General features: G+C 39.7%; 1 protein-coding gene across 1 annotated transcript; it reads right to left on the bottom strand.

The window, feature by feature from the left end:
• Nucleotides 1-682: 682 nt before the first annotated feature.
• On the bottom strand, nt 683-18,261 carry galk2 (galactokinase 2). The gene is made up of 10 exons (XM_061969334.1): nt 18,078-18,261; nt 17,908-17,996; nt 13,245-13,368; nt 12,249-12,342; nt 10,409-10,555; nt 10,242-10,340; nt 8,145-8,297; nt 4,691-4,901; nt 4,398-4,599; nt 683-1,487 (listed from the first exon to the last, which is right to left on the bottom strand). Exons 1-10 carry the CDS (start codon nt 18,125-18,127, stop codon nt 1,280-1,282), a joined length of 1,377 nt encoding a protein of 458 aa, XP_061825318.1. The 5' UTR covers nt 18,128-18,261; the 3' UTR covers nt 683-1,279.
• Between the last annotated feature and the right edge of the window lie 80 nt (nt 18,262-18,341).

The raw sequence follows: 18,341 nt of genomic DNA, 5'->3' as shown, positions 1-18,341 counted from the left end.
AGCCTAACTCTAAAGTGTTTGTGAGTTGTAGTTTGTAAATGAACACTGAAATTCAAGTATTTATTTTATATATATATATATATATATATATATATATATATATATATATATATATATATATATATATAGCTAGAATTCACTGAAAGTCAAGTATTTCTTATATATATATATCTTAACCACGCCCCCCCCCCCCGCCCACACCCCCACCCCCCACCTCCCGAAATCGGAGGTCTCAAGGTTGGCAAGTATGCTCTATGTGTTCAATTGAGGGTGTCAGCGCACAATCAAACAATCACGCTTAGCTCAACTGGTCAAACTGGAATACAAATGTATTTATGAATGTTCCTATTCATCCAGGTCATTCAAATCTCAGGGCATACAACCGATCGCAACTGGTCTGTTTGGTTTGTCTTAGAAGACGTTTTGTCTCTTATCATTTCATTCTCATAGACTTAGATTGGTCAGGTCTAGTCTTAGACTTGGATTACTGTATATAGACTGTGATGTGCACATTGCAGAAAACAGGGGTCTCCATGTCAGGGTTTACCGAAAACCCACACATCCCGATCAATACCTACTTTTTGACTCACTCCCCCCACTGGAACACAAACTGGGCGTTATCAGAACCGTACAACACAGAGCTGATAATGTTCCTACCAGCCCACAGGCCAAAGAATCAGAATCAGAATCAGAAATACTTTATTTATCCCCGAGGGGAAATAAACATTTTCAGCACAATCCCATTCAAGATCAGACAAACATTACAGGGAGACAGAACACGATCGCTGACGGGTCTGCCAACTTCCGGCGCTCCTTACAAAGAAGGTGAGATACAGGTAAACAATTGGGGGGGGGGGGGGACGACACTGAGGCTCACTACCATGAGCTAATGCAACAAAATTTCGTTCTTATCTGTACTGTAAAGTTCAAATTTGAATGACAATAAAAAGGAAGTCTAAGTCTAAGTCTAAAAATGTTCATTTTAGTAATATGTTACAAAATGTCACACAGAAATGAAATCGCACAAGTTCTTTCTTGATTTCAACAGTAGTTCTCGCCTGAAATTGCTGGCACTCACAACTTTCTTTGACCCCATGGTGGCTTATTTTGCAGTTGTACTCCAGAAAAAAGTACAGAGTCATCAATGTGTGAACGGTACTAGTTTGCTACAGGCAACGTTCAAACCGAGAAAACTGGGACACAGTTTGGCAAATTTTGGTTGGAAAACAAATCATTGAAAAAGTAAGAAAAAGGAGGTAAAACTGAATAACAATACAGATCATTCCTCAAGATAAATGGCAGCTCCTCCACCAGGCTTTGATACAAACAAACTTTGTTTCTCAACGGCTGCTCGACGCGAGTCATGCAGGTAGTAGGCTTCCCTCACTGCTTGCTGGAAAGACTGGACTTTGTCACTCGGAACCATGGAGACAGCACAACCCCCCCAACCGGCTCCTGTCAGCCGAGAGCCCACAGCTCCGGACTTCCTGTCGACAAGACAAACAAGAAAAATGGGTTTACTGTCTTTTTTCTAATGATTGAAATGCATCATAATCATACTGTACACAATAACACATAGGAGTTTCGTACTTAAGGGCTTAGTAGCGCAACTGAGTAAATAAAAACATTTTATCAGGAGGTTATCTGGAACGTTAATGTAGTGTTTAATGAGGTTGTTTGTATCAGATTGGATTTTCAATGGTTCAGTAAGTGTCTGCTGTGTTAGTAGATCATGCATCAAAACAGTACAAAAATCCTTTTGTAGCTGCTGTTAAAGCGACTCATACATTTATTATTAATTGATTTTCATATTCAAATAAAAAGTGCAAGTAATACTAATAAATACAAAACCCAAAACGAGTTAAGTTGTCACGTTGTGTAAATGGTAAATAAAAAGAGAACACATCCATCCATCCATCCATTTTCTACCGCTTATTCCCTTTTGGGGTCGCTGGAGCCTATGTCAGCTACAATCGGGCGGAAGGCGGCGTACACCCTGGACAAGTCGCCACCTCATCGCAGGGCCAACACAGATAGACAGACAATATTCACACTCACATTCACACACAATTATTTGCAAATCATTTTCAACTTATATTCAATTGAATAGACTGCAAAGACAAGATCCTTAACGTTCGAACTGGTAAACTTTTATTTTTTTTCAAATATTAGCTCATTTGGAATTTGATGCCTGCAACATGTTTCAAAAAAGCTGGCACGAGTGGCAAAAAAGACTGAGAAAGTTGAGGAATGCTCATCAAACACTTATTTGGAACATCCCACAGGTGAACAGGCTAATTGGGAACAGGTGGGTGCCATGATTGGGTATAAAAGCAGCTTCCATGAAATGCTCAATCATTCACATACAAGGATGGGGCGAGGGTCACCACTTTGTGAACAAATGCGTGAGCAAATTGTCCAACAGTTTAAGAACATTTCTCAACCAGCTATTGCAAGGAATTTAGGGATTTCACCATCTACGGTCCGTAATATCATCAAAAGGTTCAGAGAATCTGGAGAAATCTCTGTACGTAAGCAGCATGCCCGTGACCTTCAATCCCTCTGACGGTACTGCATCAAAAAGCGACATCTGTGTGTAAAGGATATCACCACATGGGCTCAGGAACACTTCAGAAAACCACTGTCAGTAACTACAGTTTGTCGCTACATCTGTAAGTGCAAGTACTATGCAAAGCCAAAGCCATTTATAAACAACACCCAGAAACGCTGTCAGCTTTGCTGGGCCCGGACTCATCAAAGATGGACTGATGCAAATTGTTTTTGGAAACTGTGGACGTCGGGTCCTCCGAAACAAAGAGGAAAAGAACCATTCTGACTTATATAGGCGCAAATATCAAAAGCCAGCATCTTTGATGGTATGGGGGTGTATTAGTGCCCGAGGCATGGGTAACTTACACATCTGTGAAGGCACCATTAATGCTAAAAGGTACATACAGGTTTTGGAGCAACATATGTTTCCATCCAAGCAACGTCTTTTTCATGGACGCCCCTGCTTATTTCAGCAAGACAATGCAAAGCCACATTCTGCACGTGTTACAACAGCGGGGCTTGGTAGTAAAAGAGTGCGGGTTCTAAACCGGCCTGCCTGTAGTCCAGACCTGTCTCCCATTGAAAATGTGTGGCGCATTATGAAGCCTAACATACCGCGACGGAGACAACTTAAGCTGTGCATCAAGCAAGAATGGGAAAAGCTTTAAAAATGTGTCTCCTCAGTTCCCAAACGTTTACTGAGTGTTGTTAAAAGGAAAGGCCGGGGACGGTATCAGATCCCCAAATAAGGAGAAAATTTAAGGATAGTATCGCCTTTGCATCCTTATTAGCACGTAGGAGAATTTTGCTGGAGTGGAAGTCACCAGTCTGCCCCAAAGCCTCCTTATGGCTTAAAGACCTTATGATGTATTTAGATCTGGAGAAAATAAAGTTCAATCTTAGAGGGACACCTGGGAAGTTTTATTCTGTTTGGGGCTGTGTGGTTGACTACATAGCTAAATTAAAGACGCTACAGGACACATGAAAAGTTCACCTTTCATAAACCAGCTTCCTTTTTATTTGGTTTTTTTGGTTTTTTTTTTTATTTATATTTATTCTGGGTGTATATTTACTATCTGCCTATGTTGAGAAGAAAGTGATGTACTAATTATTTTCCATTTGTGACTGTACCTTTAACTTACTGTATGTAGGACCTGGGGGGCGGGGGGGTGGGGGGGGGGGTTTAATGTTTGTATGGGGTATGTGTCGGGTTGTTGTTCTTGGAAGTGGGTGGGAAAAAAAAGGGGAAAATGTGACTACTGTTCTATTGTATATTGTAATACCTGTCAAATTTAATAAAAACATTTATTAAAAAAAAAGAAAAGGAAAGGCCGTGTAACACAGTGGTAAAAATGCCCCTGTGACAACTTTTTTGCAGTGTGTTGCTCGCCATTAAATTCTAAGTTAATGATTATTTGCAAAAAAAAATAAAGTTTCTCAGTGTGAACATTAAATATCTTGTCTTTGCAGTCTATTCAATTGAATATAAGTTGAAAAGGATTTGTAAATCATTATTTTCAGTTTTTTTTACAATTTACACAACTTCACTGGTTTTGGGGTTTGTACTTAATGGCAAAGACTACTCTCTGACTGTGATATCTATTTATTTATTTATTTTTACTTAATTTTTTTGTTGGCTTTATTAACAGACGGTGAAGCAACATCCTGACACGTTCAATGCTCTGTAAAACTGCTCTCTGTGTACTGTGTACAATGCACTACTCTCATATAAGGTCTTGGAATTGCAACTGTATGCAAGGTCTACTATACAACACTTGCAAAGGAGACTCTGAAGTGTAAGAAAACAAAATACAACAACTGGACAGCAACTTAGACTTCCTACTCACAGACAAATATCCACCAGGTGGTCCAGTTCAGGACAGCTGCACTCATACAGGTCTCTGCAGCTAGCGTGGCTTTGGTTCATCAGGTCTCCCAGGAGCTGGATGGACTCGGCAGGTCCAGAATCACACGCACTCTTGAAACGCAGAACACGTGCCGCTTCACCATAAACATGCTTAGCTCTCTGGTGCAGCTTGAAATGTTCCACTGAAAGAACACAAGCAAAAAGACAAAATAAATAATGTTGTTTTTGTTGGCATGGTTCCTGAGAGAAGAACATTAGTGTGGTTTGGCTAACCATGTTGAGTGTTTGCACTTAGCAGCTCTTTGGAAAACTGCTCGGAGGTGAGATCCAGAACCTCACAGATCTCCTTACGGCTATACGGCTCAGGATGCAGAACCTCGTCCACCAGAGACAGCATGTCCTCCAGAGACGCTTTTAGCTCCATCTGCACCTGGGCCAGCTTCAAGAACCTACTCAGGTTTAATCCTTTGGCGTGGGCCAGCATCTGAATGCACACCATGACCGACAAGCATTGGCACATTGAACACTACATGCATTCCTCCTAATTTAGGTATGAACACTTACATTATGTACATCAGTGTTTGTCATTATTTATTTGTGGTGACTTGCCACGAATAGATATGGTGATACCCGCTGAGACCTAGAGTTAATAGAGGCGACCACAGCAAACGCTAAGCAACCAGTACTGATGAAAAAGTGTTTCATAAAAGGTAACATTTGAAAGAAAAGACCGGAGGGCCAAAGAACGTTGTTTTTGTTGAACATCATGGTTCATCTGGAGCAGGGATCTGCAATCTTTACTATCAAAATAGACATTTTGCTGCTTCTTCCACTAAAGAAAAAAAATAGTATAGAGCCACAAAATGTAACACAGCTTATAAACTTGTAAAAAAAATATTATTTTACAGGAAAAGCAATCTGTCCATGTGACATTAAAGGGGAACATTATCACAATTTCAGAAGGGTTAAAACCATTAAAAATCAGTTCCCAGTGGCTTATTTTATTTTTCGAAGTTTTTTTCAAAATTTTACCCATCACGCAATATCCCTAAAAAAAGCTTCAAAGTGCCTGATTTTTAACCATCTTTATATACACCCGTCCATTTTCCTGTGACGTCACACAGTGATGCCAACACAAACAAACATGGCGCATAGAACAGCAAGCTATAGCGACATTAGCTCGGATTCAGACTCGGATTTCAGCGGCTTAAGCGATTCAACAGATTACGCATGTATTGAAACGGATGGTTGTAGTGTGGAGGCAGGTAGCGAAAACGAAATTGAAGAAGAAACTGAAGCTATTGAGCCATATCGGTTTGAACCGTGGGCAGCACGGTAGAAGAGGGGTTAGTGCATCTGCCTCACAATACGAAGGTCCTGAGTAGTCTTGGGTTCAATCCCGGGCTCGGGATTTTTCTGTGTGGAGTTTGCATGTTCTCCCCGTGACTGCGTGGGTTCCCTCCGGGTACTCCGGCTTCTTCCCACCTCCTAAGACATGCACCTGGGGATAGGTTGATTGGCAACACTAAATTGGCCCTAGTGTGTGAATGTGAGTGTGAATGTTGTCTGTCTGTGTTGGCCCTGCGATGAGGTGGCGACTTGTCCAGGGTGTACCCCGCCTTCCGCCCGATTGTAGCTGAGATAGGCTCCAGCGCCCCCCGCGACCCCAAAAGGGAATAAGCGGTAGAAAATGGATGGATGGAAGGGTTTGAACCGTATGCAAGCGAAAACGACGAAAACGACACGACAGCCAGCGACACGGGAGAAAGCGAGGACGAATTCGGCGATCGCCTTCTAACCAACGATTGGTATGTGTTTGTTTGGCATTAAAGGAAACTAACAACTATGAACTAGGTTTACAGCATATGAAATACATTTGGCAACAACATGCACTTTGAGAGTGCAGACAGCCCAATTTTCATCAATTAATATATTCTGTAGACATACCCTCATCCGCTCTCTTTTCCTGAAAGCTGATCTGTCCAGTTTTGGAGTTGATGTCAGCAGGCCAGTGAAGCTAGGGTCGATATTCTTCTCTTGATCATCTTCGGTGGCATAAGGGACGGTGTGAGCCAAGACATCCAGGGGGGTTTAGCTCGCTCGTCTGCGGGAACAAACTGCCGCCATTGCTTGCCGTGCTACCGAGGACCTTTGTCCCGGAATTGCTCACACACTCCGGCAGATTCAATGGGGGTCTGGCGGCAGATTTCTTTGACTTTATCGTGGGAAATGCATCTGCTTTGAGTGTCGCAGCATATCCACACATTCTTGCCATCTCTGTCGTAGCATAGCTTTCGTCAGTAAAGTGTGCGAAACAAACGTCCAATTTCTTGCCACTTTCGCATCTTTGGGCCACTGGTGCAACTTGAATCCGTCCCTGTTCGTGTTGTTACACCCTCCGACAACACACCGACGAGGCATGATGTCTCCAAGGTACGGAAAACAGTCGAAAAAACGGAAAATAACAGAGCTGAAAATGGCGGATTGCTTCCCGATGTGACGTCACAACGTGACGTCATCGCTCCGAGAGCGAATATTAGAAAGGCGTTTAATTCGCCAAAATTCACCCATTTAAAGTTCGGAAATCGGTTAAAAAAATATATGGTCTTTTTTCTGCAACATCAAGGTATATATTGACGCTTACATAGGTCTGGTGATAATGTTCCCCTTTAAACACTTTTTTATTTACTCTTTTATTTTTTGGCAAGTATTCATGGTTAGCTCAACCATGGGGTCGCACACTCGAGAAGCAGAACTGAACACACGCCTTCCTTGCGCCTCAGAACTCAGCCTGTGCTCATTCACGGCCTCACAGACAGTCGGAAATTATAGAACTCTTTTTAAAAATGCAGACCTTTCTCACTCCGGGGTTAAAAAAATCAGAGGGGGCCACAACAAGGAGGCAGAACAGCCACATTTTGCCCCAGATCCGCGGGTTGCAAACCTTGATCTGGAGGGACGTTTTACTTTTCACCTGCTCAGTGGCCTAGAGGTTAGAGTGTCCGCCCTGAGATCAGTAGGTTGTGAGTTCAAACCCCGGCCGAGTCATACCAAAGACTATAAAAATGGGACCCATTACCTCCCTGCTTGGCATTCAGCATCAAGGGTTGGAATTGGGGGTTAAATCACCAAAAATTATTCCCGGGCGCGGCACCGCTGCTGCCCACTGCTCCCCTCACCTCCCAGGGGGTGAACAAGGGGATGGGTCGAATGCAGAGGACGAATTTCACCACACTTAGTGTGTGACAATCATTGGTACTTTAACTTTAACTTCAAAAATTCCCTTTATCATTCGTACCCTGTTTTATGTTCTACAATTGAATGTTGACTTTCTAAGACCCAGTTTTTTAGCAAGCAATGACCATATATGGGCTTGTTATGAAGCAGGGAAGCAAAATGCTATGCTTTGGGATGCCATATATAACTACTGAGAATAAACAAAGGAGGGATTATGCTGCTGCGAGCTCCTTCGCCATTAAAAACCTTGTTTGTATCATTAAAAAAATAACTAAAATAATCAACAGAATGTCATCTGTAGTTTTTTTTTACAAGTTTTGAAAAATGCGTCATGTTCAATTATGCAAATTTGACGAGTACGCCAGGTCAACCCCCCTGACCAACAACAGCCACAAATGGATTGCATTCCTGTGGTAAACACTGTACATATTGGGAGAAATACCCTATTAAATAAACACATTTGTGACACTCTTATGCGTTTGCACTGTACCTTTGTTGCTATCCGACACTCGACCACACGGATATTGAAGTGAGAAGATGCTGCTTTGTTCATCCCCACACAGCTGTTGGAAATCACAAACACAGCACCATCGGGGAGCTGGACATCAGTGGCTCTCAAAGGCTCAAACTCAATCAGCTTTGCCTGTTGATGGAAGAACATACACACAACTAATTTAATATAGCGCGTCCAGAGGCGTTGGTGCAATTTTTTATGTGACCAAAGTACCATTTGCATCTAATTTCACACATGATGTAAGACTTTGGCTTTTTGCAGGTGGCACGCTTTGTTATGTGACGCTTCCCTCCAGAACAAGAATCTGCCTCAGCAGGAGTTACAATTTTCATGAAATATGACTCATTTTCAATTCTCTTATGTGGTTGGGCAATATAAGTAAACATTGATTGATTGATTGATTGATTGATTGATTGGTTGACCTATGTTTACATTTGTATGAGAAGAATGTCAAATAATTGCAAATTGATTTTTTGACTGTTAATATCAAACTGTCAGCCCCCCCTCTGGGTTATAATACCAAGTAAACAATGTTACATCTACAAATTATTATTTCGATCCAGCAAGGAAGAAGAAGCTGTTGTAGCATGCATACACGCACTACATCAGCATGGCGACACATGTAAACATGACAAGCACAGCCTGGATTGATACTGCTTTTTCAAATTCAAACTGTTATCTTTTTCATGGATTTCAACGATATTCCACAAATGGTGGTAAAACTCCATGCGCCGCAATTTTTTACGCAACTGAAAAAAAAAGGCGTCACGGCAAAGTCCGCCTCATTAATCAGACTTAGGCACTTTTGTCTCACTTACACAGCACGGGCGGGATTGGAGAATACGAATAAGATAAAACTTTGTGGGTGTTATTTAATGTCTAGAGAACTCTCATAATGTTGAAAAAATATTAAGAAGTTTTTTTTTATACTCTAGCTATGAAAATATTCTATACATAGAATAGAATAGAAAGTACTTTATTGATCCCTGGGGGAAATTCAGCACTGCAGTTCGCTCACAATAGACAATAAACACTTGGGTATTTTTTACATGTGAATAATATAAATACAGTCTATTATACAGCATTATTCACATGTGAATAATATAAATACAGTCTATTATACAGCATTATTCACATGTGAATAATATAAATACAGTCTATCATACAGCATTATTCACATGTGAATAATATAAATACAGTCTATTATACAGCATTATTCACATGTGAATAATATAAATACAGTCTATTATACAGCATTATTCACATGTGAATAATATAAATACAGTCTATTATACAGCATTATTCACATGTGAATAATATAAATACAGTCTATCATACAGCATTATTCACATGTGAATAATATAAATACAGTCTATTATACAGCATTATTCACATGTGAATAATATAAATACAGTCTATTATACAGCATTATTCACATGTGAATAATATAAATACAGTCTATTATACAGCATTAATCACATGTGAATAATATAAATACAGTCTATTATACAGCATTATTCACATGTGAATAATATAAATACAGTCTATTATACAGCATTATTCACATGTGAATAATATAAATACAGTCTATTATACAGCATTATTCACATGTGAATAATATAAATACAGTCTATTACACAGCATTATTCACATGTGAATAATATAAATACAGTATATTATACAGCATTATTCACATGTGAATAATATAAATACAGTCTATTATACAGCATTATTCACATGTGAATAATATAAATACAGCAGTATACAGCATTATTCACATGTGAATAACATAAACACAGTCTATTATACAGCATTATTCACATGTGAATAACATAAATACATTATACATTTACAGTACAAGTACAGTCAAAAGGAACATATGCATTATACAGTCTGATGGCTGTCGGTATGAATGAATTATTCTTACTTCACAGAAATGAATTCACCACGGTCAGGCCTGGAACTAATTAACCACAATAAACAAGGGTTTCCTGTATCATACAGTATCGTAATCACTTCGTTTAAGGGAAGGTCGGATTTGTGAATACCCTGATTAATAATCATACTACATACGGTTCCTTTCTCTGCCAGGAATGAGATGGATTGGTCCATGCCTCCTCCCTCTGTGCCAATGTAGCGCTCACATTTAGCACATAGTTCTGCAAGAGCCACCTAAAATAAAGAGAGTAAAATGAGAAATAGCGATGTTTGTTTTTTAATGATTACCGTATGTGTTTTACTTTAGAGAGGGACTTCTGATTTGTCTTCATTGTTACGAGCCCAGCACAACACACGAGGGCACTGGAGCTGGACAGGCCGGAGCTTGGTGGAATGTTTCCGTCGACCAAACATGACATTCCTGGTAGGTCTGTGATTCCAAACTTCTCCTGTATTCAACACAAAAGAAGTGTCATTCCGTAGTTGTAATTTTGATGTCAGTATACAAAACCCAAAACCAGTGAAGTTGTCACGTTGTGTAAATGGTAAATAAAAACAGAATACAATGATTTGCAAATCCTTTTCAACTTATATTCAATTGAATAGACTGCAAAGACAAGATATTTAATGTTCCAACTGAGAAACTTCCTTTTTGTTTGCAAATAATCATTAACGTAGAATTTAATGGCAGCAACACATTGCAAAAAAGTTGTCACAGGGGCATTTTTACCACTGTGTTACATGGCCTTTCCTTTTAACAACACTCAGTAAATGCTTGAGAACTGAGGAGACACATTTTTGAAGCTTTTCAGGTGGAATTATTTCCCATTCTTGCTTGATGTACAGCTTAAGTTGTTCAACAGTCCGGGGTCACCGTTGTGATATTTTAGGCTTCATAATGCGCCACACATTTTCAATGGGAGACAGGTCTGGACTACAGGCAGGCCAGTCTAGTACCCGCACTTTTTTACTATGAAGCCACGCTGTTGCAACATGTGCAGAATGTGGCTTGGCATTGTCTTGCTGAAATAAGCAGGGGCGTCTATGAAAAAGACGTTGCTTGGATGGCAACATATGTTGCTCCAAAACCTGTATGTACATTTCAGCATTAATGGTGCCTTCACAGATGTGTAAGTTACCCATGCCTTGGGCACTAATACACCCCCATACCATCACAGATGCTGGATTTTGAACTTTGCGCCTATAACTGTCCGGATGGTTCTTTTCCTCTTTGGTCCGGAGGACACGACGTCCACAGTTTCCAAAAACAATTTGAAATGTGGACTCGTCAGACCACAGAACACTTTTCCACTTTGCATCAGTCCATCTTAGATGAGCTCGGGCCCAGCGAAGCTGGCGGCATTTCTGGGTGTTGTTGATAAATGGCTTTCACTTTGCATAGTAGAGTTTTAACTTGCACTTACAGGTGTAGCGAAGAAACTGTAGTTACTGACAGTGGTTTTCTGAAGTGTTCCTGAGCCCATGTGGTGATATCCTTTACACACTGATGTCGCTTTTTGATGCAATACCGCCTGAGGGATCCAAGGTCACGGGCATTCAATGTTGGTTTTCGGCCTTTTTCTAGATTCTCTGAACCTTTTGAGGATATTACGGACTGTACATGGTGAAATCCCTAAATTCCTTGCAATAGCTTGTTGAGAAATGTTGTTCTTAAACTGTTGGACGCATTTGTTGACAAAGTGGTAACCCTCGCCCCATCCTTGTTTGTGAATGACTGAGCATTTCATGTAAGCTGCTTTTATACCCAATCCTGGCACACACCTGTTCCCAATTAGCCTGTTCACCTGTGATATGTTCCAAATAAGTGTTTGATGAGCTTTTTTGCCACTTGTGCCAGCTTTTTTGAAACATGTTGCAATGCATCAAATTCCAAATGAGCTAATATTTGCAAAAAATAACAAAGTTGACCAGTTTGAACGTTAAGTATCTTGTCTTTGCAGTCTATTCAATTGAATAGAAGTTGAAAATGATTTGCAAATCATTGTATTCTGTTTTTATTTACCATTTACACAACGTGCCGACTTCAATGGTTTTGGGTTTTGTAATTTTCGTTTAATATCTGGAACTGTGTGTATCCAGCATTTGGCATGTGTAAGCATCACATCGATGCTCATGTCCTACCTGAATGCCTTTAACTCCACAGAGGAAATAATAATACCACTTTGGGTTATCTCTGTCAATGACTATATCCTCTGAGCACGACACAGTGAAATCCCTGCATAAATAAAAACCACCATCATCTGAGTGCACATAACAACATTGTATTTGAGCATATTTAAAAAGGTCCATAATTATACAAAACATTTATTTTGAAAATACGTGCTTAGACTGAGCTTACTTCGTAATGGACATACTGTAATACTGTCTCTGACTTGCTCATAGTTAGATTGTTTTTATATTCAAAGCCTTTGCAGGGCACAGCTAAATTGTGTCATCAATATGCATTTTCTCTATCTTTTTTCTTTATTTCTCATATTAAACAAAGAAAGCACAGTCTACCAAGTCCAATTCCATGTGTGTTAAACATAATTGGCCAATAAATTGTGATTCTAATTGTCACAAGACTATTATAAGCTCTATCGTAGGCCAAATTCAGATCATTAATATCGTATATTGTCTATATCCCGCAACATTACTACAGACACAAAACAGTAAGGGTGCGGGAAAAAAATCGATTCCCATCCTAATTGGGTTTCGTATTTTTTTCTGAACCGATTCAGAATTTTCCATATTCCATTTTTTAAAAGACGATTTTTAGGCCATCTCAGCGGTTACCTCATACGTCAGCAGCCAAACAGAGCTTTTGTAACCTGTCTTGAAAAGTTTTATTATAATTTGTGTACCAAATAATAAATTGTTAGAATTTGTTTGAATCAAAGAGTTTATTTTAAATCGAGCCATCCCCCCAAAACTCGGTATGTAATTGAATCGGGAGTAGTAAGATTCACATCCCTACAAAACAGTGCATTCCAAATAGTGCTAAGGAGCATCATTTTTAAAATGTCCAATTTCCAGCACAATTTTTGGCCAAGAGTCTTAATAAACTATTGTTGGACCTTTAAAACATATTAAAAATTGTTGAAAAATAGCATTGGAACTTTTAAAAAAAGATCTTACTTGTACAGAGTATCTGTGTTAGCCAGCTGGATTGTCCTGGAATTATTTAATGACACAGCAGCAAGAATATTCTGTTCAATGGCCATCGGAAGAACGGAGTAGCCGCAGTAATCAATGTGCTCGCCTGTTAGATGGGAAAATGAGAAAAAGCTAAATAAAAACCAATAAATGGAGAAATACTGCGTGTTGAATGCTTAAAAGGGAACTGCACTTTTTTTTTTGGAATTTTGCCTATTGTTCACAATCATTATGAGAGACAAGAACACACATCTTTTTTTTTTATTTTATTTTTTTTTTAAATTTTAAAGTTGATAAAAAACGCTTGAAAGATGCGGCTAATGAAAGTCACCGTTGTAGCCTTCAAAACCCTGCAGCAACGTTTTATATACCGCAATTATATATATTATGTAGTAACCGACACGATCATAACAATATGTAATATGTTCAATATTTACCATACTTTGGTCATTTTAATCATTTCCAAGACTGATTTATTCCGCGCATTGATTTCCGTTTCCATAGCCGCGCACGTCTGACTCCCAAAATGTGTGTTCCCACTTCCGGAATCAAACACAAGTGTGTTTTCTACTCATGGCAGATTTGGTAACGGACAACAAAGATGACTATTTTTGGACAAATAAGGATTCGCAACCTTATACTTTTGAAGCTGAATATACTGAGGATGAACTACTGCTTATGAAGGAAGAAGGAAGAGTGAGATGTTGGAGCAGACGGAAGCCGGGAGAGGGGAATGAAAGCGATTTTGACGCTATAAATATGGAACTTGGAGACAAGCTATTTCGACATAAATGGATTGCTTACGTCCTCTGCCAACTAGACCAGACGAACAACTGTCCATCGAGTGAGACACGTTAATATCGACCATGATACACGCAGCCCGCTATGCGTGTTATTACAACTACAGTACCTACACTGTCTAGATAGCTGTGTACAAACAAAACATGAAATAATACTTTACAGATACTGTAATGATTGTTCCTGTTTTTCAGTCAGTACAGATTGGTGTCGTATCGCAGTGTTGTGCATTACAAACTCAAACGTGTTTCGTGCTGTTGTAGAAGCTAGCTTATCTCTTGCCGTAGTTAGCTTTTACGGCTAATACCGTGTCAGGCCGATGTGTTACTACGATAGAAAAATAGTTCCTCAGTGTTCGCACATACAATAACAATGTTGGTACAGTTTGCTTAGCATAAGGGTTACGGAACGTAAATTAAGTATTGTTGATGGTTTTTTAATGCCTTTTTAAAGTGATTTAGAGGTAGAATTGATTGCTCCCATTAGCTAGAACGAGACGATTCGTAAATGTTAGAAAGCAAAAAAAAAACAAAAACCTTTTGTCTTCTTGTTTTTCATGATTGTAAACCATAGGCAAACGTAAAAAAATAAATAAAAAAAGAACAATTCCCTTTAAGCCAGTGATTATCAAACTTTGGTATGTGTATCACAAGTGGTTTTTGATTGATTGATTGAAACATTTATTAGTAGATTGCACAGTACAGTACATATTCCGTACAATTGACCACTAAATGGTAACACCCGAATAAGTTTTTCAACTTGTTTAAGTCGGGGTCCACGTTAATCAATTCATGGTACACAGGATCTATCTAGTTGTACGCCAAATCACTTGATTAAGTTAAAGTGATTTAAACACAGTGTTACTGTTCAAACTATGTGTAGTGTTACAGTGTATTAAAAACCTCTGCCTTGTTTTAATGACTACGTAGGCCTATTAAGCTACTGAATTGATTTACGTCATACTTGCCAACCCTCCCGGATTTTCCGGGACACTCCCGAAATTCAGCGCCTCTCCCGAAAACCTCCCGGGACAAAATTTCTCCCGAAAAACCCCCGAAATTCAGGCGGACCTGAGTGACGTGTTGACAACACACAACAACAGTGTCTACCGTAAAGCAGTTCGTCTGCCGTAAACAGCAATGTTGTGACACTTTTAAACAGGACAATACTGCCATCTAATGTACATGCATATGTGACCCACCCATAATGTGTCACATTTTTGTGTTGATTTATTTATTTTATTTTGTGGCTTGAATTCGTTTTTGGAGCTGTCATTACACATTTATCAGTATTCACATTGGTCAGTAGGGGGCAGTAGGGCGTTTCTTCCCAATTAAATGCTATCGCCTGCAGACCGGAAGTGTCTTGTCATTCTGATGAGCGCGACCAGTCTGTGAACAATTGAAACGTCCTGTGTGCTTTTTCCTCCTGTATAACAGGTTAGTTTTGGTGAATCAACTCACTGAATAATATCCATGCGATCTTTATAAGTTTAAGTACACATTCTGATGGTGGAGCCTAACTCTAAAGTGTTTGTGAGTTGTAGTTTGTAAATGAACACTGAAATTGAAGTATTTATTTTATTTATATATATATATATATACATATATATATATATATATATGTATGTGTGGGAAAAAAATCACAAGACTATTTCATCTCTACAGGCCTGTTTCATGAGGGGGGGTACCCTCAATGGTCAGGAGATTTTAATGGGAGCATTCGCATACCATGGTTTATATAGGGCACAGAGTGGGTGGGTACAGGCTGGCCTAGGGGCGTGGTGATTGGCTCATGTGTTACCTAGGAGGTGTTTACGTCTATTACGTCAATTTCGCTGCGCTTGTTGAGGGATGACAGGTCTGGACTGAAAATAATAAACAGTTTCTCTTTCAAGCATAGGTTGCATCTTTTATTACCACTATTGTAAGGTGTGCTGGATGCAAGAATTTGCCATGTTATTGAATATTCAACATTATTGTCTTTGAGGTCCCAAATGTGTTTGCTGAGTTCTGTGGTATTTCTCAGGTTTTTGTTCCTGAAAGAAGCCTTGTGATTGTTCCATCTGGTTTTGAATTCTCCCTCGGTTAATCCTACATATGTGTCGGATGTGTTAATGTCCTTGCGTATTACCTTAGATTAGTAGACAACTGATGTTTGTAAGCACCCCCCGTTGAGGGGGCAATCAGGTTTCTTTCGACAATTACATCCTTTGTTGGTTTTGGAGTCGCTCTGTCTGAGGGCCGACGGCTCATTTGCAATTGTTTTGTTGTGGTTTGAGATGATTTGTCGTATATTGTTCATGCAGCTGTAGCTCAATTTAATGTTGTTCTTGTTGAATACTTTTCTTAGGATGTTGTCTTTGGGAAAGTGTTTGTCAATCAGATTGAGGAATTTGTGTCCAATGTTCGTTGAGATGTTTTTGCTGTATGGGGGGTTGTACCAGATGATGTCGTTCCGTTTTCTGTTCTTTTTTGGCTGGTTTCCTGGCGTGGGTTCATAGGTGAGGGTGAAATTGTATCCGCTTTCATCAAGGGCTTTTTGGTACGGGGGGGTTGCTTGGTCAAATTCAGCTTTGCTAGATGACAGCATCGATAGCCTTTTATTGATTCCGGTAGGTATTCTTTTCGTGGTGGTGGGTGGGTGGTTGCTGTCATGGTGCACGTATTGGAGTGTTGTGTTGGGTTTCGTGAATGGTTGGTAGCTGTTATTTGTCAGGTTGAAAGTGACGTCAAGGAAGTTGACGGTTTGCTTGTTGAGAAACCTGATTGCCCCCTCAACGGGGGGTGCTTACAAACATCAGTTGTCTACCAATCTCAGGTAATACGCAAGGACATTAACACATCCGACACATATGTAGGATTAACCGAGGGAGAATTCAAAACCAGATGGAACAATCACAAGGCTTCTTTCAGGAACAAAAACCTGCGAAATACCACAGAACTCAGCAAACACATTTGGGACCTCAAAGACAATAATGTTGAATATTCAATAACATGGCAAATTCTTGCATCCAGCACACCTTACAATAGTGGTAATAAAAGATGCAACCTATGCTTGAAAGAGAAACTGTTTATTATTTACCGTCCAGACCTGTCATCCCTCAACAAGTGCAGCGAAATTGTAACAACATGCCGCCATAGACGTAAACACCTCCTAGGTAACACATGAGCCAATCACCACGCCCCTAGGCCAGCCTGTACCCACCCACTCTGTGCCCTATATAAACCATGGTATGCGAATGCTCCCATTAAAATCTCCTGACGATTGAGGGTACCCCCCCTCATGAAACAGGCCTGTAGAGATGAAATAGTCTTGTGATTTTTTTCCCACACATACATATATTGCGCTCTACTACCGTATCGAGCACTATTTTTTGGATAACCTTATTAAGACATATATATATATATATATATATATATATATATATATATATATATATATATAGCTAGAATTCACTGAAAGTCAAGTATTTCTTATATATATATATATATATATATATATATATATATATATATCTCTCTTAACCACGCCCCCAACCACGCCCCCCACCCCACCCCCGACCACGCCCCACCTCCCGAAATCGGAGGTCTCAAGGTTGGCAAGTATGATTTACGTGGACCCCGACTTAAACAAGTTGAAAAACTTATTCAGGTGTTACCATTTAGTGGTCAATTGTATGGAATATGTACTGTACTGTGCAATCTACTAATAAAAGTTTCAATCAATCAATCACTAGCTTAAGCCATTGTTGCTGCAAAAAAAGCACATTATATCTGCGGTTTTATTTTCATACTGTAAATATGAATTGTTATTATTATTACATAAGCAGTATAAATGAAGTTACCAATGAGATTGACTCTTCCTGGTGCACATGCGTAGAAGAGAGGGTGTGCTCCATACTTTAGTGCAAATGCACTTTTCAAGTTTTGGAGCCTGTAGAAAAAACGTAATCTATAAGCAAACATCAATGCGATTTCTTCATCTCTTAGCCTGTCTGTGATTGTCAATACTCACCGTTTGTTATCGATGAGCGAAGTTTTTAATATGGGTGGGTTAGAAGCCATTTTCAGATTAAAATGTTGTCAAACTAGAGAACTCAGAATTGTGTGGACATCCTGGTTGAAGTCAGCTGACCGTCATCGGAACCCGGATGTCTATTAGCTGATCCAGAGCGAGCTCTGAACCGAGAGTTCAGCGTCGATGTGAGCATATTGCCATCAGGCGATCTGACCCTGGAACAGTTCAGGTGATCAGGTGAGTGAGACATTGTGGAGGGAA

This window comes from Nerophis lumbriciformis, linkage group LG10 (assembly GCF_033978685.3).
Source record: "Nerophis lumbriciformis linkage group LG10, RoL_Nlum_v2.1, whole genome shotgun sequence".
Lineage (NCBI taxonomy): Eukaryota > Metazoa > Chordata > Actinopteri > Syngnathiformes > Syngnathidae > Nerophis > Nerophis lumbriciformis.
The sequence above is the reverse complement of the archived record's forward strand: the minus strand, read 5'-3'. Positions and strand labels throughout refer to the sequence as shown.

Excerpts from the sequence above, each read along its gene's own strand:
- galk2 (XM_061969334.1), bottom strand. The coding sequence starts at position 18,127 with ATGGCTTCTAACCCACCCATATTAAAAACTTCGCTCATCGATAACAAA. Across the intron at positions 17,997-18,077 it reads TCGCTCATCGATAACAAACG|GCTCCAAAACTTGAAAAGTG; the intron begins GTGAGTATTGAC and ends TTTTTTCTACAG. Across the intron at positions 12,343-13,244 it reads AACACAGATACTCTGTACAA|GGATTTCACTGTGTCGTGCT; the intron begins GTAAGATCTTTT and ends TTATTTATGCAG.